A 24,442-nucleotide genomic window follows, 5' to 3' on the forward strand; every position below is an offset into this window, starting at 1 on the left:
GGTGGAAAAAAACAACCTGGAAGAGAAAGCAGTGATCAAACAATCACTCTTGTCACATGAGGCTGTATTCTCACCTCACCTTTGCCTAGCCAAAGATTGTCATCAGCATTGTGGAGCCAGCAATTAAAATTTACGGAGAAAATTGTAGCTGTTAGCTCGAGGGCAGTGGCAGTCTGCACCCAGGTCCCTCTGCCTGTACTGGTTTATCAAATGCCTTTGGGAGGGCTTTCCCCTTCCTTTCTGTTGCTGCTTCCCAGGCAGTAACAATGAGGCAGAGGAAATAACTTTTCAGCTTGGCATGAGAGCTGGCTGGAAGAACAAGGAATAGCTAAGCCAAACATCTCAGGCTGTTGCTCCTAATGGCTGGGCTGGGCTTCCCAAAGATGCATTCCATCTACCTTCCTCTGCCTTTTCCATTTTCCCAGTAAATGGGCTGTAAAGTCACAGCAGATAAAAGTTTGTCTAAACCTCCCATAAATATTGAAGGTGCAGCTGTTGTTAATCTAGTCTGGTTGTGGTATGAGGTGCATGTGTAATGGGACTATAGATTTACATGTGGTCTGTGGGCATTTAAAACACCCCAAAGGTTGTTAAAAAGATTCTGAGGAACTGGATCCCTCGCTGGGTAGTAAAAGCTCTTCATTAGTGCTAATGTGCACTAAATTAAGGTGGCAATTAGACTGAGCATCAGGATGGTGTGTTTTAATAAATAGTGTATTTAGCATTATTGCATTTTATTGACTTCTGCAGTAATTGTGTATTTTTCTCTTATAGGACAAGCTTTACTAGAAAGAGATACATGGGACACACATACAATTAAAAACTAGAAAAGACACTTTGCTTCAAGTTCCAAGATTTGTGAAGGTGAGTCTTGTTTATGGCTCTTTCTGCATGCCAGATGCTTTCTCTGTACCTCTGACAAGACTAGTTTAGGTGTAGCTATGGTATGCAAGAGTGGGGTAAGAAATACTCAGTTCATCTGCCATCCTATCACCTGCAACCTGTTCCCCTGCCATCTCATAATTGAACTGCCCCTATCTATTATATCTAGAGGAGCAAATGGTGTGGAAATAATACTCTGAGAGGGTTTTCTGGAGGGCATCACCTGTTAGATATGTTCTCTTAGGAGACCCCACCACTTTGGTTTAAAGGAGTTGGATACCACTTGCTGATAATGCACATAAAAATCCTCTTGGGAGAGGCATGCTCTGTGAAGGAAGGCAAGCATGATGATCCATGTCTCTGTAACTACCAGCCAGAGGGTGGGCTACCATATTGCTGGGGAGAGGACACAATGGAGCAATGCCAGGTCCTTCATCACTGATGCAGCTTAGAGCTTCAGGCACATATCTGGAGATATCTTGCCTGGGACATCTAGAAATTGATGCACTGACTTGGAAGTTAATCTGGTCCACATTTTCTAATTAATTTAGAGGTTGTCTGGCAGTGCTTCTGGAGAGCTTCAAACATGTCTTCTGCTTTTACTTGGTTTCATTCTGCATTAATACAGAAGTAGATACGAGTTAGCACCATTTGCCCCTCAAGCCATTGGCTGATATTTTGTAGGCAGTAATGCAGAACTGGTCCCTAGACTTTAAAAGAAGCAATGGATGAGTTCAGTGGACAAGATCTTTGTGCATGTTGATGGCAAAGAGATGTTTATGTGAAAAGAAGATATACATGGATAATGTGATAGAAGAGAAGTGACTGAAAAAATGGTTTGCATGAGGGTTAGAAAAGGTAGACTTCTAGACCTCTCTTCCTATCTAGGTTATTCTGTGATTTGTATAAAGTGTTTGAGAGAGGGAGACAGTGGTGAGCCATGAGGGAAGTGCACAACGTCTGAATGTTATGTGTGAATAATCTGCAGAAATATGTTAGGGATGGGGATTACATGGTTGGAATGGCAGATAAGGAAAATGGTTCACAGACTTGTTTTCAGGGGAAGGTAGGAGTGGTACAATATGGAAGATGTAAGAATTGATAGGCAAGATAAGGTAGTCCTAAGAGTTCTGATAGACTGGCACATCTGAGGGATGCTGTTGGTCCTTTTGCCTTGGACAGACCTTGGACAGCTGTTTTGAAAAATCTTTTCACAAGTAATGTGGTTACATATTGGAAGAGCTACCCAGGTAGAATGGGGAATCTTACTCCTTGGAGATATTGAAAACTTTAATGTGACCTGATCAAGTTAAGAGATTTTAAAGTTGTATCAAACTTTGAAATTGTCCCAGGTTGGATGTAGGGTTTGTTTGTACTCAACAACATCCAGAGATACTGTCCAACCTGAGTTTTTCAGTGACAACATGTCCAGGGCAAAGGTAAAGCAGCAACTGAAGTGAAATCACAGGCTTCAATCCAGTGTGAAAGGGATATAGGGGTAGAGGGAAATTTCAGTTGTAGCAAAAAGATATTTGGAAGCAGTTTTGGGCATGTGGTTGAGCAACTATCTTTAGGTAAGTGAAGTTCAAGGTAGCTGCAGGGTGTGCAAAAGCAAATGTCAGAAGGAAGGAAATAAATGGTGGCTGGAGAACAAAAAAATGCATTGCCTTGAAAAACTAGACTTTATTCCTAACTGCTTAGAGCAGCTGGGGTATGTTTCCTGACTACACTGCTGGGGATTTTTAGCCTCCCCAACACTTTGCAAGATAAAATTTGTATTAGGGGAAGAAAAATGTAGAATAATCTGCCTAAGAAAAAGCTGAACATTTATAGCTACATTTCAGACAAAACCAAATGCTTCTCATATGTCTCACAGGTCTGAGATGGGACAAGCCAGGGAAGGCATCTGTCAGCTGCTGTCTTCTGCAGTTTTGACTGTTAATGTTTGCTTAGCATTAAATGTCTCCTGCAGAGGAAAACTTAATCTGTCACAAATTAGGGGCCTGTGGGAAGGGAGAGAAGTTATTTTTAAAAGGTAAATGAAGACATGTTTTTATCACAGTTGCATCAGTGTGTAGTGGAGTAACTTAGAAAATTTACCTTTTGTCTGTATGACTTAAAAAGAAAAGTGGAAGGAAAAAGCAGTTCTGTGCTTTTGTGTCAGGTATTTTCTCCATACAGCCTGTCATCAGGGACTTCAGCTAATTACTAAGGCAGCATGTTTTAATAATTACATTATTTGTAAATAACATTATTTGCATTTTGCTTGCATTGTTTGTAAATAACATTAGTTACATACTTTTCAAAGCCTGAAGGACTACTGCATATATGATGAACTAGGTGATAATGTATTTCATATACTTTAAATCTGACATGAAACAGTTCTAGGTGCTACAGAATCATAGAGTTGTCAGGCTTGGAAGGGACCTCTGGAGATCATCTGGTCCAACCCCCCTACCAGAGCAGGGTGACCTAGAGCACATCACACAGGAACGCATCCAGGCAGGTTTTGAATGTCTCCAGCAAAGGAGACTCCACGACCTTTCTGGGCAGCCTGTCCCAGTGCTCTGTCACTCTCACAGTAAAGAGGTTTTCCCTTATGTTTAACTTGAACCTCCTTTGCTCAACTCATGCTTTTAGTTGATTTGCCCTGTTCTAATCAGTGCAATCACAGGATCCAAATGGTATTCTTGCATTACTGTTCAGCAGCCTGGGTACACAGCAGAAACTGGAAAGGGTGTGTTATGCTGATAGGTGCAGGTCTCTTCAAGCTCCAAGTTCCAGCACTGAAACAGGTGCTCAGAGCTCCTGTTTCACAGGTCAGATCAGTGGGTTGGCATTTTTTTTTGGAAGTTTGCATTGAGCTCTTATGATGTGGAAGCTCTGACATGCTTTGTTCTTGGCTTTGCACTGTTGCCACCAGCTTCCATTTGCACATTCTGAGTTGAAGGACTTTGGGATTTGTAAACCCATCTGGGTGTGTTCTGGCTGGAAGCATAGCACAATTAGTCAGGTTGCATTTAGTTGTTGCTCTGCTTTGTGAAGCGTGGTGGGCTTAAAAATTATAAATCTGAGCCCAGAATGAGTGCCAGGGACAATTTCTTGCCCAGGCCAAGGAGAGAGTCTTCAGTTGTTCATGCTGCTCCGCGGTTAGTGTGAGTGCGAGGCCCTGCCAGTGAACTTTTCAGGGCCTCATTCCTCGGTGGATTCAGAGTCTCACTTCCCTGCTCACACCTAGAAGACATTGTAACATACTGAGGGGATGCAAAGGCAGGAGAAATGCAAGGAATTGTAGTTTAGGATTGTCTTTGAAAAGGAAAGGAGGGCTGTCCTCAGCTCGTGCAAATCCGAGCGGTTCCAAGGGAGCCTACTCTCCTACCAGAGGAAGCAGACCCAGACATGGAAAGTAAAGTAAGGTGGGAACGTGATTTATCAACTCTACAAAGCAGTAAGATGGTGTTAGACTGAGGAGCTGCTGCTTAGGCAATGTTTTTCAATTTGGTACCTCTGCAGTGAGATGAGTGTGAAGATGTGAAGTGGCACAATATGACTCCACTGGATTGCTTTTATTGCTTTTTAGCCTAAGGCTGGTAGCCCGTGATATGAGTCATGTGGGTGGGTGTTGGAGGCAGCAGGACTTAAAAGTTTCTCAGATAACTTTCAGTCTTTGGCTAATATATTGAGATTTAGCTATCCTTTGTTTCATTGGAGCATAGTGTTTTAGTGTGGTGATGGGCATATCTGGGTGCCAGTAATTCCTTGGGCTCTTGAAGTTCCAATATCATATCAATTTGTCTGTATTTTTATATCCCTCTCTACTATAGTGTCCAAGTTCATGGGTTCCTGGAGCTGAAGGTTCAGCTTCCCCATAAAACTGAAGAATTCCCTGCCCATCTCCTTACCTTTCTGGACTTCAAGGTCTCCTGTCCCTGTGAGATTTGCAGACATAGCTTTAAACACCATCAGGAAGCTGAGGGCATCACCTGCAGGCACAGGGCAGAGTTCTGTGCCCCACTCCATCTCCACCAGTCACAGCCTTGGCTTTGAGTCTCCCTGGGCAGAACAGTTGTGTATCAGATGTATAAAAAAGTAATCTTGCTCAAGAAAAATATTGCCCTCATTCTCTTCAAGCTTGTGTTTCTCCAGAAGTGAGGTGGACTTGTAAGACTGGCTTGGTAGATTCCTTCAGCAAAGGGGGTTCCCTCAGAGGTACCCAGCTGCTGCCTGCCCTAGGCAAGCAGAAATGCAAAGGGAAAGCAGCTGCACATTCACATCAACTTCTTTGTCATACAATTTGTGTCTCTACCTGTTTTGCCAGTAGGAAGGAACTGGCTGATCTTTTAAAGAAGTGCTGCAAGCATGCTGTATGTTGTGAATCTGGCTGATACCTCAGGCAGGCCCTTGCTGGGAGTGCTGCCTGCCATGGGTTTTCTCAGCCCTTTGGCTAAAGCAGAGTGGTTCCCATGGTCACAAAGGGAAACACCCTGCCAGGCTGTACAACACTCCCAAATTGTATGGATTAACAAAAGCAATGAAGGAGTGAAAGAGTTTTATTTCTGGCCTGGTGAAAGCCTTGGATAATTTGGTTGGTTGGTTGGTTTTCTTTTAAGTGAACAGGATGCACTTTGCTAACAGAAAATATCATGGGATGCATGTCTATTTGGGGAATGGCATTTGCAGTGGAGAAGGGATGGGTTAAGAAGTGTGTGGTGGGCTTTGTGAGGTCTTCTCTAGGGAGCTCAGCAAACTTGTGCCTCCATGTTTGCATATGAATGCATCCATCTGTGCAGGGTGCCATGACTGCATTATCTTCTGTTTCAATGAAAGTTTTACTGTTTTATTTGTTTGTCTGTCCCTCTGGGGTACTTGGTGATATAATTGCATGTTGGGAGAAAGTTGCTTCATTAAACATCAAGCATTTTGGGGTTGAAATTTCCTTCCAGTGTCACCTCACCTGGTCAAATTTATAGCTCCTCCTCCAATAGAAGTTCTGTCCTGAGTAGTTTGCTGTCAGATTCAGAGTGGAGTTTCAAAATTGGTTCAGAATCCTTAGCATTTTTTCCTGGGATTAAAAGTTTACCAACTTTGATCCATGGGCAGGGTGGGGTGTAGAGCACCAGGACTTTGGTGGCACAGTAACATTTCACTACATAACAAGCAGGTGTTGGGCCCCAGGCTGCATATCTGTGTGAGGACTGCCTCCTTAGCCCTTCCCATGTCCTCACACTGCAATCACTTCCAGCACAGCTCCTCCAGATGTTTCCCTGAAAATGTTGTGCATGTTCATATGATATTCATTCTGTGGAGGAAGCTTGTATGGAGCTAACTATCCAGAAATGCATACATGTGAGTCTTTCAGATACAGCCTTTTTTTTTGCATGAAGTAGGCAGGTATATTCAGTGCTTCTTAGATTTGACAGGCTTTAGGGACTGGGGCAATAAAAAAACATCTTCGTGTGCAGAGGGATATTTTTCCAGGCATCTTACTCTGCAAGCAGAGCTAGATCTTTCCCCTCCTACAGCTTTTCTCTTCACGTCTACATTCTCCTTTGACCTGGAAGAATGCAAAGGGACTTAACTCTGATCATTATAGCCTGTACTATGTTGCCTTGTTCAGGTAAGAAATGAACCCTTCTGTATAAATAACTCCACAGGATCTGGGGGAAATACAAATGGAAGTAGGACTGTGTCACTCCAATAAAAAGTGAGTGTGCTAAGGAAGTGCTGGTGTTTTGCAGGAAGAATTTAATCAAGGAGCCTGAAGACCATGGAGGGAGACTGTCTGAGCTGCATGAAGTACCTGATGTTTCTTTTCAATTTCTTTATATTTGTAAGTATTTAGAATCCACTTTTCCTTTTGAATCTTCCTATTTCCAGCAGCCTGCTGCTCCCCAGGAGGAAAGGCTGTAATTTGGTGAAGTTGCCACAGTTCACAGTATCCCCTCTGCTTTGCACTGGTGGTCACCAAGTGTTTTGCAGCATCCAAAGATGCTCAGATGTTCAGAAAGCCAGTGCAGTGGTCATTGTTACCTGAGTTACTCCTGTCCTGGGCAAGTGAGACCAGAGGGAAAGCTGTAACTAGTGGTGTACATGGTCTGTTTTGAATGGCAGAAAAAATTGTATGCTAGTCCTGGGTGCCCTGTGAAGGTTTTCACTAGGAATCACAGTAATTTTCCTACTACATGTAGAGTCATTCTCAGTAATCCTGTTGCTCTTGCCTTTGACAGGAAGGATGGGAGCACCCAGCCACCTTGAACTCTATGGTGGGGAGGGTTCCCATGTGCCTTTGCACTGGGCTGTCCCTTGCAGATGTGGCAGGAAATCAAGACTTAGTCTCTCAGCATTAGGAAGGAAGTAAACAGCAGGGTGACATGTCAAGCAAGAAAGTTGCTTCTGCTGCAAATGGTTCATTTAGCAAGCAAGAATAAGAATTTAAGAATAGCATGTCAGCAGTTCCCTGCTCAGCAGGGAATATATGCCATGGAGAAACACAAATTCTCCAAGTGAACACCTTGGATCAAACAACAGCAATGCCTCCAGTTTTCTTGCAGCAGTTGTTTTATGTTGACCTGCCTCCCTCTCTCTCCTCTCCTTTTGCCATGACAGCTGGGAGGAGCATGCCTGCTGGGAGTTGGGATCTGGGTCATTGTGGATCCCACAGGTTTTCGAGAGATAGTGGCTGCCAACCCCCTGCTCTTCACAGGAGCCTACATCATGCTGGCTATGGGAGCCATGCTCTTCCTGCTGGGTTTCCTGGGCTGCTGCGGTGCCATCCGTGAGAACAAATGTCTCCTGCTTTTTGTAAGTGTCCTTGTGTTCTCTCTTGGCCTTTCAGTGGTTCCCAAGAATGGGGGTGACTGGATAGTTGATGGTGTGATAAGAGCATGAAGTGCCTCTTCCTGTAGCCTTTATTCCCTTAGGTAACAAATAGGTTTAGGATGTTTTACATCCAGATAGAAACACAAAGAATTTACTTATTTCCTGTACCAGCCTTGAGCCTCGTGGATATGGAATCTCGGAGTGTGTTTTGACACTGTTAAGCTTTGTTTCAAAATGGTCCTATTGGTTTGGGTCTTTTTACTTTTATAAAGTGACCAAAAATGGTCCTCTTTTGTCCACCCAAAATCATAGCTCCACTTGTAGCTTCATTCCTCACTAGTTCACAACAAGCAGGGAACACATAGACCAAAGCTTCTGTGTGATGGAGCCCCCCACCTCAGCAGAAATGCCCAGCTGGGGACTGCATAGTGGCCTTGCACTGCAGCTCTCAAAAGCTGGTCACTCCTCTATATACCCTGCTCTGCTCCTAAAATGAACCAGATTTGTTATCTTTGGGCAATTTTTGCCCTGAACGATAGGGTTTCATTCTAGCCCATGTAGTCATCGAGTACTACTTACAAAGAACTAGTCTCTAAAATAAGTAATGTTTTACCTCCACCATAACTTCAGATACTGCAGGATTTCCAGCCATTAGGTCTTACTGGAAGGCATCACCTGTTGTGAGTCAAAACACAAAGATCATCAGTTTTATTTTTCATTTTTGTCAGACCTTTTGTTTCATGCTCTGGGACTGTTGGGGTTTGGGTTTTTTTTTTCTCCCCTCCACCTCCGTTATTAAATTTTGGTCTTACAGTGTTTCATTATGATTCTATCTTGCACAGCTACTCCATGGTGCAAAAGAGACTTGTCTCTAAATTTAAACAGAACAGGAAAGTTCACTTTCTTGAAGATGGAACAGTTTGGGTTTCTTTTTTTCCTAGGGATGAGCCTGGCTTCACTGAGATTAATTCTCTCTGGCACTTGGCTCTCCCATCCCTTGAATTCATAGCCTGCACATAAAAGCCCTTTTGTGGAAGGCATTGTGAGTTTGATTTCTAGTAACTCACCTCACAAGTGAATCAGAATGTGTCACCTGTGGAGTCCTGTGTTGATATCAAGTGAGAAGAGATATGTTGCTAATTTCTGCTTTTGAAAGGGCCTCCCTAGCTGACGTTAAAATGCATAAAACATCTGTGAAAGTAGAAGTCTGATGGGAGTAAGCTGATGGGGTGCTGAAAGGCAAACCATTCCTGGGTCTATGCCAGAGAGCCTGGGAACACCTTCCAAAACAGTGAGAGTTAGGCTTCAGGGAGGTGGTACGTGGGGGGGAGCTGCTAGATCAAATCAAGTCCACTGACAAAGTTGTTGAAGATGTGGTGAGCCTGAGAGCTGCTTGAATGAGATTTCACAGTGATGCATATAATGTATATCTGAAGCTTTTAGTCCAAATGTAAACTGAAGATAGGAGGGACAAGACAGATACACAAATGTGTGATCTCTAGGTTCTGGCTTCTGTATTTGCAAGAACTTCTATTTTCCACAAAGGTGCCTGTGTTTTGGTAAAAAATATCACTGTGGATCCTAATGTGTTGCATTAAGCACAAGGCTGTGAAGTGTTTCTAGGTTTCCTCATATTTGGACTTGGCTCACAAAAAGCAACAAACATTGGCCTGCAAATCAGCGACTGAATAACTTCTGAATGGTCCTGAACACCTTCTGACTGCAAAATAATGCCAGAAAAATCAGAATCCATCCTGCTGTTGAGCATACCAGGATCTGAGGCAGGAGTTTTTACCAATATGGGAGACTCCACACATCAGGATGCTTGCCTTGGATGTAAGGGGTACCCATGTTCAAGTGTGGGTCTCAAGCATGAATTTGAATGTGAGGCTCTTGTGTCCCATGCATTAACCAGTCTGCTGTTTAGTGCTGTCATGTACCAGAAATCTAAATAATTTCAGGAGGCAAAACTTAACGGGCAGATTTTGGCTCTCCTTAAAATGCAGAATGAAAGTGAATTCTAAGACACTGATGATCCATCTTCTTTTTCTCATCAGCATTAATGGCTGCTCATGTTTTTTTTCTACAGTAACTGTTACAAATCTGTAATACAGACTGCTCAATGTAAGTGTAAATCAGTTTTGGAATGGTAATGAAGCTTGTCAGAGATTATCTGGGAATGGTTGCTTCCACTTCTGCACAGACCTGTGCTGGAGCTTGGGTGAACACTCATCTCCCAGTAATCAGTAAATGAAATGTAATTAGCAGGGTGTTGGGATTAATCACTTGATCACCACCTTAGACCTCTTAGTGACTATGCTGAGATCCCTTGATGGATGATGTTGTGAATTTGTAAAGCATTGTTCATTCTCATCACTTGTTCTTTGCCCTCCTGCAGTGAAATTAAAAACAAACCAGTCTCTGAACAGGAAAAAAAGAAGCTGCACAAAAAACTCCAGCAGTAAGAATAAATTATGGAGTTAACTAGTTCAGCAAAATCAAGCCAACAGCATTCTGTTAGCCACAGAAGTCCCTGCTCATCTTGAGTCTTCTTGTTTTGTCATTTGAGCCCAGGCACCTTTTCATTTGTCTCCACTGCAGGAGCAGGAAGACAAACGGGACAGAGTGGTGTGTGCACTTTTCCACACGGAAAATACTGCTTGCACCTCAGATAATTGAAAATAAAACAGCATTTTGCCCATTCGGATCAGGTAGTTTGAATTCTGTCTCCATTACCAAAATGTACAGTGCAGAGCGTTTCAGGCACTGCTTATAAGTCATGACTCGGGGATCACAATGGTACTTCTGGCCCCATCTGCCTGCCTTCTGTTTCAAAGAGACCTTCAATAGCCTTCTCACACAAAACCATCCATACTTATGTTAATTTCTGGTTGTTGCTTCAACCACCTTCACTGGTAAGATGTACCACATGTTTATTACCCTCCATGTGATGCAGCTTCTCTGGTCACTCCTGTTTTTCTCACATGGTGCCAAAATGTGAATTAATTGATAAATGTTATCTCAGTTTTGTAAAATCACCTTTGAGTCTCTGGGCTAATTCCTGGGATCCTTGAATTTTAGAAGGACTGATTCTCAAATGGTGATTTCTTTTTGTGGCTATAACATAAAAAATGTCCACCTGGTTCAGACTTATAACAGTCTCTCTGGAAATGAGACCTCTTAAGTATATCCAATTTCCTTCGGTGGGTCGGGTGGTGAAGGCACAGCAAATCCCTCAGGCTGGGTAACATCACAGGAACAAGATGCCTTTAGTAAAACTGAAGACTAGACTTTTAGACCAAAGCAGCAGAAGGTTTTAAGTGCAATAGGATGAAAACAGAGTTCCAGCTTAAACTGAACAACCAAACAGATGCCTCACTGTTTCCTTTCATTTTTCTTCCTTAGAATGATGATGACATAAATGTAATGGTTTTACTGGATGCCTGTTTCTCTTTGCTACCACTCAATCTACTGATTATTGCTTTCTGTAACTCTACAGTTTGCCCTTAATTTAAGAATATGAATATGCACACTTTGAATACTATACAAGGCATGGATAATACTTGCATATTCAAATGAAAATTATGCTGGTGTGTTATCAACTTTCTGTAGAGGTTCTGCGTGTTTAATACTTGACCTCAGTGCAACCCCATTCCATGAGGAAGATATTAACCAAGGCTAATTTTGTGCTGAAAAGCAGAATACTCTGAAAAGAGTCCAGTTTTGGTCATAGGTGGAAATATTTGAGTATATGTTCCACTACCTCTTTCCATACAAAATAAGCCATGATAATATTACCGTAAAATTGTTTTTTTCCATCTCTTTGGTCAGTGGCAAAATCCTGTGTTCTTACTACCTATTGCACACACCTAATGGTATGTCTGTGTTTGTTTTCTGTTTGATTTGGGTTTTTTTTAATCTTTTCTCTTCCAGTTCTTCATGTTTATTTTGTTAATCTTCCTGGCGGAGCTTTCAGCTGCTATCCTGGCTTTTATCTTCAGAGAAAATGTAAGTATCCTATGGTGGGCAAAATCTGAAGCCCAGTGGGATGGTACCCAGCTGGAGCATGGTGTTAGATGGTGGCTGATTCATTTGCAGAGCAACTGTTTGTTTCAAATACCAACCAACCTGCTTCATTACTACCCACAGTCTGCAGAACTGCCAGGAAACCAGTGAACGCTAACTAACCTGGCATGTGCTGGCTGGATGATTTATGTACACAGGAGATAGAGACTCAGAGACTACTTAAATCCTGAAGTTTTCAAAGCCTTCCTGATTGTTTTTTCAGCCAAACCAGCTGCGTATTCCATCAGAGAGAAGTTTTATAATAAAGTCACATTAAGGTTAAAAACAACTCTTTTCCTTTTTCAATATAGCATGTGTTTAATATTAACAGTGAGACCTCCTGTTTTCCCAGCAGAGCCAATGCTTGCTCTCCAGTGCAAGAACTCTATTGTGCATCTTCTAAGCATATTCCTTCTTGAATTTTCATGTTCTAGTGCTCACCAGATGCCTCTCAATGCTGCTTGTAAGATATGCCTCCTGACCTGCCCTGATCTGATCTCCCCATGTCCTATTTTGAATCTCATCACTAGTATTAAGCTTTTACTACACTAGTAGTAAGCACAATTCCATTTGTTTCTCTAACCAGCAAAGGTTTGTGCATATGTTTATGTTCCCACTTGTGCAAAGAAGAGCCTGACCGAACTAGGTCCACCCGTCTCAAGTCAGATCATCTTTGAAATACTACTCTGCCTGATGGCTTTGAACAAACATTTGCTAGTAGAGGTGGTCAGTAGTGACTGTTAGTATTTATTTTGCTTATTTGGCCTCTGCCAGTAGTAAGGGAACATAGAACACATTCCTTGTACTGAATATGACAGAAATGTGGCACAAGCATAGAAGGACAATGTATAATGATGATTTGCTTGAGCCAGGATATACTTTTAATTTTATTCACGTAGAAGACTTTGATAAGCAAAGAATCAATACTCAGCTCACAGCAAGGCAGCATGGTATTTGGGCAGTGGGAAGGTCTTGGGAGGAGGTAGTGAGAGGATTTTCTTTTCCTGTTTAGAAGCTGGTGGTCTCTTGTCCTTGCTTCAGAAGGAGGCGGGGAAGGGATGGCACTCTGCACACAGGGTGGGTGCCCCATTCCAGCTTAGGCTTTGAGACCATGCCCTCATGGGAACAGCTGCCACTCCATAAACAGGTTGCAGCATGGGGGATCTGGTGTGTTCTGGTCATTACAGCTCTGCTGTTAGGAGTTTTTTGAGAATTTGTTTCAGCACAAGCAGCAGACCACACATGTAGAAACTGCCCTGCAGACCCAGGTAGAGGCTTAAAGACAGAGAATGTGGTCCTTTGTGAGCAGGGGCTGAGCAAGCAGCTGACTGCTCCCACCTCCCAGCATCCCTGTGGGAAACTGGTAAGAGGTACAGGCTCACTGTGAGCCCTGTGTGAGGGGTGACTGCAGGGTTGGCTGTGTCCTCTTCCCTGAGCCTCAAGGTGCCTGCTTGCATCTTGCTTCTGGGCAAAGTGTTTGTTCCTTCTACTCCTGTGGAAGCTGTGGGACATGTGAGAATGTGTCATCTTGCAAGATAAGGTGGCAGTGGTTATTCTAGACTTCTGTGGCATCTGGCACTGTTTTATGAGATAAAACTCAAATGGGAACAAACATCTATCTTTCCTGAGCTTGTCTCCTTGTTTGTGTCACCAGCTTCCCACTATCAGAATGACTGACTGGAAAGGCTTAAATGGGAAGGAAGGAAGAATGGCAGATCCCAACATAGCTGGTGGTGACTTTATGCAGAAGTTACACTCAGTCTGCAGATTCTTGTGGTTTGTTCTCTCCTCAAGTTTCTTCTGAAAAAAAAAACCAACAACAAACAACCAAAACCAAAGCCAAACAAAAACAAGCATTGATTTGCTGTTGATATGTATTTTGGTGGTAGCTCCTCTGGTTTGAACTGTTTTGGCTAATGCTGTCATCTTTTGGTTAAGGATTGGCTAGATGGCTGGACAGCTTGTCCATGAGGACAGGGATGGTCTTTCAGTGAACCTATGTCAGGAAGAGTTCCTTACAGTAGCAATTTAAGATCAGGTTCAGATGTGCTTCCTGTGAAACAAGTTGCTTCCAAGGTGTGTAGGCAACCTAAATTTCTTAGAAACTCTCCAGGTGGATTTCTGTGATGGTCAGTGCTCCAATTTGTATGGCTGTGGCCTTACTAGGTATATGCAATGAGGCAGAAGAGATACACTCTGTCTCTTGGCTTTCCAGATAAATGTTGCAGTGCAGTTTTGTCTTGTATGGTGTGTTACATCCAAACTAGCTCCCAAACACTCAGCAGAGATAAATTATGAATAGCTGAGGGAGAGAAAGAAATTAAGAGACAAAAATAAGGAAGAAAAGAGATGTGTTCAGCTGAGATTTGACAGGAGAGGAAGAGTCAGTGAAGCAGAGTGTGGTAGTGGTGTGAGTAAAAGGCATATTAGTGATAGTGAGCTACTGGGATCTGTAAGACCAGCTGGACTCCCAGTAAGCTGTTTAAAAGCAGGCCCTGAAGAGGAAGGCTGTTGTTAATCAGCTATGGGAGCACCAGCATGTCTCTTCTTTGTAAAGAAGGTTTTGGAGGTTGAAGAACCCTTTTCATTTAGAATTATCCCATAAAATAATGTCTTCCATGAACATATGGAATGTCTTCCATAGAGAGAGGCTGTGGAAGAGCATTTTGACTTAAGTTCAGGAATTGCTCTTTATATGCCTTTCAGTGATCTGAATGGGAAAAATCCTGGAGGGATGTTTGACTCTCTTCCTTAATTGTCTTAGCAAGCAAGCAAGCAAGCATGATGGTAGAAACAGATCACTTCAGTGGCAGGGCTCTGTACGGAGTCAGGATGTTTGAATTTTTACCCCTAGTTCTGACTCTTAATAGACAAGTTGCTTTGGTTTCTGCTTCCTCTGTTTCCTCAGACATGAGGCAAAAATGAAAGAATATGCACTACCCACCCTGTGGTTAGGAAGCTGGAGTCTCTTAGATGGAAGGCCCTGTCGAAGACAGAAGTGCAGCACTGGTGTCTCTACCTACAGAACAAGCACTGTACTGTCTCAGAAATGTTAGGATGCTCCAGGCAGATGCAGATGGACAGGAGTGTGCCCTGTTTTCCAAGTATTCACTATGAAGCCAGCTTCTTGCACAGCATTCTCATCCTTGACATGCACTGCATGAGAAGGCTGTTACCTTCCTGGCTGGTGCCACCACACTTGTGTCATGCAGAAGTGCCCTCTTTTTCCTCAGTCTTCAGTAATCCCAACTAAACTATGTTTTGAACCAGTTAGACAAAAAAAGTCCCACGTCATTCACTGGCCTGTATATCTATGCATGTGTGTGCTGCTTCTGTCTGGAGACGTGCCCTTCAGAACAGCTAGAAAAAAATGCAGCTGAAAGGCTCTTTATTGTTCATGACTGTGGCTGGTATAGCTGACTTGCCAGAAGTGTGTGCAAAGTTCTTGTTTTATTAGTAGGTCCTTTGCTCCCTTCTGAATAGTTCTGGCCATGGTACTCCAGTGTGCACAGAGCTCATCAGTACTGGTACTAGCTTCAGCAAGAGTTGGGCTGTGGGCACATGGGAGGACTGGTTTACTGACTTCTGTCCTTCTTTGTCGGCAATTTTTTAAAAGAAAGATGCTTCTGCTGGTCGATTTTACTTTGTTTTAACATTTTTCTGAACTTCAGATGCTCAGGACAAACAGTTTAAGAGCAACAAAATGGAATCAGTTATTTTCCTGGCAAAGTTCCCCTTCCAGTACTAGGCTCTGTTTTAGGCCAAGTCTCGTAAAAATCGCACACAAACTCTGAACAATTTCCTCTGGGGTTGCTGCTGTCAAAATAAAGGTTTCACTTTATATTTAAATGACTCTTTTGTTTTAGAGCCCGCCAAAGGCAGTCGGCTGGGATTATTACCAATGGTAATATCAGTTTCAAAGTCTGCACTTCAGAAACAGACAAGCATGAAAAAAAATGTGCTGCTGTCTCTGCAGGGTAGGATTGTGTGTGGACAAAGTATGCAGAGAAAGGAAAGGAGAACACTGAGGATGTATTTCAGCATCTTCTAACCTGGCCTTCCCCCAGTGCACCAAGATCCCAAAGGAAAATGCCATGTCCTCTGGTATTTTGTTATTCAAAAGGAAGAGGTGTGTTAGTAGCTGTCTCACAAAAGTGATTCGGGAACTCAGCAGTGTATCTAATGAAAAGGTAGTGAAACTGAGCTGCCTGCATCATTCAAGTCTTTGTGACAAAGTTTTACCCAGTATTGACTTAGTAATGAATTTTAGCCTTAGTTTGTATTTGTTAAAGATAACTCAACATGAAGTGGTATTTGGGGGTCTTTTTAAAGAGCCACCACAGCCTTCTCTTTTTTCCTTAAATTTGTGATAGAGTTGCAAAGGGAGCAAGCAATTTTTCTCCTGTGTTTTTGTGGCCATACGTTAATCTCATACATATGTATGTGTATGTGTGATATTTCACGTTGCATATCAAGAACCTGAAACCAACTTGTAGTAGTGTATGTTACTGCATCTGCAGTGCTGTATAAACCACGGAATAACAGGGGCCTTTTTCAGGCAGCTTAATAGGCAAATTCAGGTTGCAAATAGGCAACACTAAAGCAGTGCTCTATCCTGCCAAGTCAAATCACCTTCACTGAGGCTTTGCAGTTTTTTGCAATGAGATATTTTGTCTGTGTGGATCACAAATCACGAGGTATTTTGAAAAAGGGACCACACAATTCAAGACCTATTGGGAACATGAAAGGGGATTGCTTAAAGGTTTTCATCCTGAAGTGATAGAAGGGCAACAGGGTTGAATTAGGGTGTTCAGTTTAACCAGACTTTAAAGTTTGTATATTTACTAGTCCTTCAGAGAGCAATCCTAAGTAAATGTAATTTCAGGGGGTCTAACTTTTTGAGAAGATTCTGAGCCAAAATGTTCACCCAGTTTTCTATTTTACTGTAAACGTAAACAGGAGTAAATGAAATTCCATTTGTTTATACTATTGACCTTAGGAAAAATGTTTAAATTATCTAAACACTGGAAATACAGAGAGGATTTATTTTCTTCATGTGTGTGGGTTAGTTTAGATAATCTAAAGCATTGTTAGGGAAATGGGCTTTTTTTCCAATTCGTAAGTTGACTCGAACAATTAGTATTCATTGCATGTTTTTTACTTCCTTTTCATTGCCAGAAAGTTGTATATTAGGACTTTGTTCTGCTTTCTCACACATGGAAGTAAATTCAGAGCAGTTCCCCTGTCATTAGTAGGAAGTTAACTGGTTTAAAATGAAAAGTGAGAGGAAAATCATGCTTTGATTGCAGATTTTCTGAAGCATAATAAGTTAAACTACTCTTTAAAGTGGGCTTGAAGATCTTTCTAACATCTATTTTAGTCCTGTTAGAACTTATAAAACACTTTCAAATACTACTGAATATTTAAGAATCCAACCAACCTTTAAATGCAAATATTAGCTTACAAGTGTAGACATAATTTAATCCCTGATTTTGAACAAGCAAGCATTTTATTCAAAATATTTTATTCAGAGATATTCACCCTGGATATAGTTACAGTTCAGCCAGTGGCTTTTCCCATCTTTGTTGTCTGAGGTTCACAAAATAGAACAAAACAGAAACAAACAACCCCCAGCATTCACAGAGGGAGCTTTGGAAAGTGCTGTGGAAAGGTGTTGGCAGCAGCCTTTACATTTCTACCTGCCTGTGTGTTTCAGCTGACCAGAGAGTTTTTCACCAAAGAGCTGAAGAAGCATTACCTGAGGAACAACGACACAGATGTCTTCTCTTCAACCTGGAACTCTGTTATGATCACGGTAAGTCAGGCTGTGCTGGTCCCATGCTGCCCATGGTCAGTGGCCATCAACACAGTGTTCAGCCCTGCACCCTCAACTCCTCCAGGATCAGGCTGCTTCAACTGTCCTGTTGTGTCAAGCACAGCACCAGGGTTTATGATCATGGTGGAGGTGAGAGGAGATGGGAATTTGACTGGCAGCTGTTCTTTCTCAGAGTGAGCTGAGATCAGTCCTGAGAGAGAGGCTCCAAGTGATTGTGTCAGCCTTTGTGGTTTGCTAAAGCCTGAGGTGTTTGCCTTGATCTGCTCCCCCCAGCTTTCAACAGTGAGCACATGTACCCTGGACCTTTCTCCTTGCAGACTGCTTCAGAGCTGTTCCCAGCCAACTGCAGCCACAACCTGGTGCTGACTAAGGCTTTTTGTTAGCTCTTGTGAAATGAGTTGGTAGGTAGTAGATCAGGCAGGAGTGTGCCTAATGGTATCTTTTCCATATAGACATACTGGCCACCAGAATTGAGTTTGTTATTACAATCCTAGTCAGCCAGGTTAAAGATGGACTGTCATTGGAATTGGAGTTGCCTACTACAGTAAGTTCTGTGTGTGCATGTGTGTGGGTACATACGTGAACTTAGTGCTCGGTACAGCCCACTGTGTATCTGTCTCTTCAGGAGTGAAGAGCAGGATGTCAGGCTCTGCAGGTGAAAAAATCCATTTTAATCTTAAAAGAAAAAGATTATTGCTGCCCCTCATGCTGAATCAGGACTTTAATAAAGACATTTCCTTTTGCTGACTGAATGGAGACAGAGTCAGAGTATGACTTGAATCTTTTAAAAGGACCTGACTCTAATCATAAGAGGGGACCTCACTTGAATCACCTAGCAGTGCCTTTGAGCAGCAACAGTCCTGGCCATTAGCTATGGGGAGAATGGGTGTTTGGGAGGCTGGATTGTACTGCTGGCTCCCTTACAGACTTGCTGGGTGATCTCAAGGAAGGTATTCTGGATGTGCTCCAAAGTCCTCTGTAGTTCATGGCAATATTCCCAATGGTACCTTAGAGTCTACAGCATGACATGGGAACAGTGGGACTTCCTAAAAAAGTTTTCTGAAACAGAAGCCCCAAGGTACAATTGGAAACAGCAGTTGTTTTGTCTCTGCTTTGACTAAAGCTCTGATTCCTACAGGAACAGGTCTTTGGTAGTTTTTTAATATCTACTTTCAAGGCAAATTGTCAACTCTGTCTTTCTTTGGTCTGTCTTTCTTCTCCGTGCCTCTCTCATCGTAGTTTGCCTGCTGTGGAGTGAACGGACCAGAAGATTTTGAAGCTGTCCCGCATCTTCCACACTCCTCTCTAGAAACGGCAACACCAGAGGCTTGTTGCCAGAGAGAGCTGCAGAGCCGGGAAGGAATGGTTGTCAACAAGGAAGCCTGTCTCATGGGTGTGGAGACGTTTCAGAACCGACAGGTAAAGGCACCTGAACACCAGGATTTGCACAGCGGATGGCTGGGCTGGTTTTGGGTGGCTAGTGAAGCTGACAGGTCATGCCATTCTGACTGTAGCTCTCATCATAATTCCATTCTGTTGACAGCTTGTGAAGTCATGGCTTATGTCTGGTTTTGAAACCCCCTAATTGTGTGCACTGCTAAGTCCATCTTTGTGTTGTATCAGCCTAAATATGAGGATTTTCCCAAGGGATTGAGAGACATAAGGTTTTACTGAAGTGTTTCTGAAGGTTAGTACTAGCTCTGAGAAGGTAATTCATGAGCCAGCACAGGTCAGTGAGGATGGGATGGAATTGGCTCTTACTTGCCATTGTAGTGGCGCCAGTTCACAAAGATCCCTTGTCAATAACATTAAGCAACCAAGAGATCCAGGGTTAAACAGCCACAGAAAACCATGTCTGTTTTCCAAGCAATAGAAATGTTGGAAAGCTGCATTTCTCTGCTCTTTTACTCTTTACAGTAGAAGAAGGGCATTTGTTTAGCCAGGCCTCTCCACTTGGTGATTTTTCCCAATACTAGAACGAAACAAGACAGTTCAGGGTAATGTCATTGACATGGGTACCACAGTTCCCTTACATTGCCACCAGGTTGTGAAGTTTAAGAAACTTTGTAGCAAAGTTCCTGACTTTGTCAACCTCAGCATTAATAATCCAGCTGAGCTCTGTACTGACTGTATGTAGAAGCCTCCTGTTCTCTCTAGACTAAGCAGTGGTCCTCTTTTCAGCACTTGATAGCAGGTTGTGGAAGAGATTAAGGGAGCTTGGAAGCAGCCTGTGAGCTGTTCCTTGCCTGGCAGCTGGAGATGGTTGGCAAAGGCACTCTGGGTGAGAGATCATTGCAGACAGCACCGTACTGCTCTGCCAGGTCTGATTGCTGTGAATGGGTGGGAAAGAGAGGGGAGAGAGACGACAAACAGCAGGGAGGGAAAGAAAAGTTAATTTTGAGAAAGAGAGTAAAAGCAGGTTTAGCTTTCCCGACGTGATGATGCCAAGGCCTGCCACTTCTGTGGGAATGGAAGTTTTCCTGTGAGATCTTGGCACCTCAGAGTGTTGGTGGGAGGAGCCGTGTGCTCAGCAAGTGTCCCCAGGCATGCAGTGAAGCACTTCTGTAAAATGGGAGAGACACTCCCAAGCAACTGATGGCTGAATTGAGGCATTTCTGGAGCAAAGTCAGGCTCTTGGGACAGCATCCTGGTAGAACAGTGCTGACTGCATTTGTGCTCACCCCCCTTTGTAGCAAGCTGAGTAAGACATGCTGGAAGTTGGGTTAAGGTCAGAGTTCTGGCAAGCACCCAAACATTTTGTGCCTTGGCTAGATGCTTTTCCCTGAAAACTGGGCTGAAACGTGGCTGGAACAAAGGTGCTGCTGAGAGGTCTCATGTTGACAAGAGCATGGCTTTAACAGCTGGGTTACTGCCCCAGGGGTCAGCACTCCCTGGGTCTGCCTCGTGCGTGGGTCCCTTCTGTGCTCTCCCTGGCTTTTCTGTGGCTCTGTCTCACTTGCAGTGAGCAGGGTCTGGCATGGACACCAGCAGGGAACTGTTGTGCTGTCTTTGCAGTTACAACATTTTCTTTTTGGGTTGAAGGCAAAGATCAGGTGATTGAAACATCCCAGCAGTATGGATAGGATTAAACATGTCTTGGAAGAACATGGTTAAGTGGGGAGGTGAGCTATTTTTACATTGGACAAACTCCAATCTGCTTTTCTCTTTATGTGTGACCTAGTTGTGGAAATTTGCTGGTGAGTTGGAATTTTAGGCTGGGAGAACTGATGCCAGGAGGTGGAAGGACTGCTGTAATGCATGGCCCTGAGTTCTTCTTAATGAAATTCTCCTATAGCCAGCAGGTGGTCAGCCCTGCTCCTTTGGGTGAAGACATGGAGAAAGGGTCCTGGGGTGTGAAAGAGCTGCTGGGTGTGAGAGAGTATTCAAGAATTTCCCACCTTGGCTTTAAATTAATTGTCCTTATCCATAGCCAGCCTGGGCTGTCACCTGTCTCGAGGGTCCTTTCCTCTGTGCTTAGTCTCTTTGTTCCTCAAGGGTTGATGCTGTTTAATATCTTTGTCAGTGACATGGAGAGAGGGATTGAGTGCTCTCTCAGCAAGTTTGCTGATGACACCAAGCTGTGTGTTGATGTTGACATGCTGGAGGGAGATGCCATCCAGAGGGGCCTTGACAGGCTTGAGAGGTGGGCCCATGCCAACCTCAGGAAGTTCAATATGGCCACATGCAAGGTCCTGCAAATGGGTTGGGGCAATCCCAAGCACAATTATGGCTGGGTGGAGAATTAATTGAGAACAGCCCTAAGGAAAAGGACTCAAACTTTAAGCAACCTGATCTAGTGGAAGGTGTCCCTGCTAATGCAGGGGGGTTGGAACTAGGAGATCTTTGAGGTCCCTTCCAACCCAAACCATTCTGTGATTCTGATATGATCTCTCTCCTTTTCCTCTCCCCTGCTGCACTTCTCTGCCCTGCAAGAAGACACAATTCTGTGTGGTCAGTGAGAGGGGCTGAGGGTGTGAACCACTCCAATTCCCCTACAGCAAAACTTTACCCTCCCTGGCACTGTCCTGTGCCTGAAACTGAGAGCACCTTCTGTACTAATGAGGGCTGTGCTGTGAGAACACCACAATACACTGCTCAGATGTGTCTCACCATGTTTTGTCCTTCCTAGGGCTGCTACACTGTGATCCTGAACTCCTTTGAGACCTACGTGTACCTTGCAGGAGCCCTTGCCATTGGAGTGTTGGCCATTGAGGTAATTACTGTTGTGTGACTAGAAGAAAAGCAAGTGTTTGTAGATGCCCAGCAGTGAGGCAAACAGGCCAGTGCTCCTCTTTGCCAAGGAAACCTGTTCCTGCCAAGTGTGAGCAGGTTATCAGCTTGTGGTTTTAGTTGTCTTGAAGGAGCCAGGTGTTTGGTCCTTTACCACAGAAGGCAGGGAAATACCTGGTGTTTTCCCCAGTGCCCTGTTTCCTGCAAAGGAGCAGGAGCTGGCCAGAGCCTCAGCAGCCCTCATGAAGGCCCTGCTGTGCCTGCTCTGGGCAGTGGGAATAGTGTGTGGAGAAGGGAGTGCGGAGCCTGCCCCCTCCAACACCAAGGGTGGTTTGAGGATGAAGCCAGGCTCCTGCTGTAGCCACACCAGCTTGGGGGACAGGGAAAGGACAGGAAGGGTTACCTAAGGGGGACAAAAAAAGTTTTGCCACAGCCTCCCCTGGGTAGTGGGAAGGGTCCCCTTTGCTGTGCCTCTGACTGCTGGGCAGGAGGCAGTGACAGGAATGATCCTGAGGCCAGTGAGGGCTTTGTTGATCTTCTGGATGACACATCTGACTCTCATGGTTCTGTTTTGGTTTTGCCCTCTTCTTCCCACCCCTTCCCAGCTGTTTGCCATGATCTTTGCCATGTGTCTCTTTCGAGGGATCCAGTAAGAGATGGCCCATGAGCACCACTTTCCCCACATACTCAGAAGAAAGAAGAAAAATCAGAAGAAACAAAACCTGAGAACACCTAAAAAACTTTATTTTTTTTAACAAAATGGGGTAGGGGGAAAAAAAAAAAAAAAAGAAGAAGAAAAAAAAAAAAAGAGGGTTGTAATATATGAATGACCAAAAGGATTGTACTTCAGGGGCTGGATCTTTGAGGTGATGTGCACTACACTGTACACCAGACCCTTGCCCAGAGCCACCCATGGAGCCGGAGCCCGACAGAGCCAGAGGGGCGAGCGGGAGGACAAGCACAGCTGCTTCTGCTGCAAGGCCATGCCTGCTGTTCACAACTTCATCATGTTTTAGACTGAAGGACTGAGGAACAGCCACACATAAGGCAACAGGTTGGCCAAAGTCTGTGACTGTCCACGTGGGATTGAAACAAGCAGTGGTGGCGCATCTCAGAAGCAAGGAGTTGTTTGTGGGATTCTGGCTTCCATGCCCAGCCACAGAATGGAAACACACACTTCCAGTGGAAGCTTTGCCCATCACCTGGAACTTGTCAGAGAAGTCAGGCACTTCAGTGAGGCTGGCTTTCTCTGGAGCTTCAAGCAGGGGCAGTGTGTTCTTGTTTAGCAATGGGAATCAGCTAAGGATGGCTGACGGTCAAGAGTTTGGTGCCTACCTTTCTGTTTATACTAAGATTTACTGTTCCTTGTTGTGAAAGAGGGCAAACGGTTGCCTGCTGTGTTCCCATCTTCTGGGGAAAAAAAAAATGGCTCTGGTCAAGAATCACTGATACTGCTGCCTTCCTGAGAAGGGGAGGAAATAGTGTTTAAATTTTTTCAGCTTTTGCCTTTCCCTTCATACTTGCAAAAAAAAAAAAAAAAGCTTGTGGTGCTCTGATAGCATAAATATTTGCAGTGGATTCCTACATGCTTCCTAGCCCTAAGGGGAGTTCCAGGCATGGTTCTGGATGGAGGAGGCTGAGGTTTGCCAGCCACTCCCATACTGTTTGCCTGCAACAGTCTATATTTGAAAAAAAAAAAAAAAGCTTGTGGTGCTCTGATAGCATAAATATTTGCAGTGGATTCCTACATGCTTCCTAGCCCTAAGGGGAGTTCCAGGCATGGTTCTGGATGGAGGAGGCTGAGGTTTGCCAGCCACTCCCATACTGTTTGCCTGCAACAGTCTTGTGGCATCATTTCCACTCAGAGGATTTCCTCCAAGGTCCTCCCATGGCATCATGATGACCCTATCAAGTCAGAAGTTGTTTTAGTAGTTGAGAGTGTTTCCTCCCTTGAGATAGTTCAACATTTAACTAAGGTATAATCTACTTAATCATTTAGAAGTAAACTTGGAGAAAGATGCCTTGAACTAGACCTTGGTTTGAGATGAAGATGGAACTGCTGAGGCCCCAGGCAGGCTTTAGGAGCACCCAGTGTGTAGTCAAACTGCTCCAGATGCTGGTCCAGTGGTCATGGTTGTCAACCCAGACAGGTCACTGGTTTCTGCCTCCTGGAAGCCTCAATCTCTGTTGCCTTAATTGTTCATCTGGTTACTCCCTAAGCCCAAACTCATTGTGGTTGAAGGAAGACAGAAGGGGCTGTGGCTTTTTGCTTAGCTTAGGTCTTTGTACAGATTTTACAGGCTGAGATTATGGAGCACTTTTATATAAGTTTAAACCAGTCCCCCTGTAAACTATAAGCACTGACAAGGAAGATGAGGGGCAGAAGGTAACAGTGAGGAGCCAGGCAGTAACCTTGTGCCCAGGTTTGGCAGCAGCAGGAACACTGCCTGGCTGTTCCCTTACAGCACTGGAGCTATATCCCTTCAGCTCTTCACACGGGCTACAGGGAAGGAAGGAAAGTAGCAGGATGACTGGTCCATAATAGACAACAATCCTGTCTACATGTCTACTGTTGGGGAATCAGTATATTAAGGAACAGGAAGGAGGCAT

The 24,442-nt window shown here is 43.9% G+C and overlaps 1 protein-coding gene across 1 annotated transcript; it reads left to right on the forward strand.

Annotated features, from left to right (window-relative positions):
- Nucleotides 1-789: 789 nt before the first annotated feature.
- On the forward strand, nucleotides 790-22,523 carry TSPAN18 (tetraspanin 18). The gene is made up of 8 exons (XM_009999504.1): nucleotides 790-864; nucleotides 6,621-6,712; nucleotides 7,489-7,683; nucleotides 11,635-11,709; nucleotides 17,483-17,581; nucleotides 18,842-19,021; nucleotides 21,732-21,815; nucleotides 22,438-22,523. The coding sequence occupies exons 2-8, from the start codon at nucleotides 6,650-6,652 to the stop codon at nucleotides 22,483-22,485; spliced, it is 744 nt and encodes a 247-aa protein (XP_009997806.1). The 5' UTR covers nucleotides 790-864; nucleotides 6,621-6,649; the 3' UTR covers nucleotides 22,486-22,523.
- The last annotated feature ends 1,919 nt before the right edge of the window (nucleotides 22,524-24,442 follow it).

The sequence above is a fragment of the Chaetura pelagica genome, unplaced genomic scaffold, assembly GCF_000747805.2.
Source record: "Chaetura pelagica isolate M959 unplaced genomic scaffold, ChaPel_1.0 scaffold55, whole genome shotgun sequence".
Taxonomy (NCBI): domain Eukaryota; kingdom Metazoa; phylum Chordata; class Aves; order Apodiformes; family Apodidae; genus Chaetura; species Chaetura pelagica.

Excerpts from the sequence above, each read along its gene's own strand:
- TSPAN18 (XM_009999504.1), top strand. The coding sequence starts at position 6,650 with ATGGAGGGAGACTGTCTGAGCTGCATGAAGTACCTGATGTTTCTTTTC. Across the intron at positions 6,713-7,488 it reads TTTTCAATTTCTTTATATTT|CTGGGAGGAGCATGCCTGCT; the intron begins GTAAGTATTTAG and ends TTGCCATGACAG. Across the intron at positions 21,816-22,437 it reads TTGGAGTGTTGGCCATTGAG|CTGTTTGCCATGATCTTTGC; the intron begins GTAATTACTGTT and ends ACCCCTTCCCAG.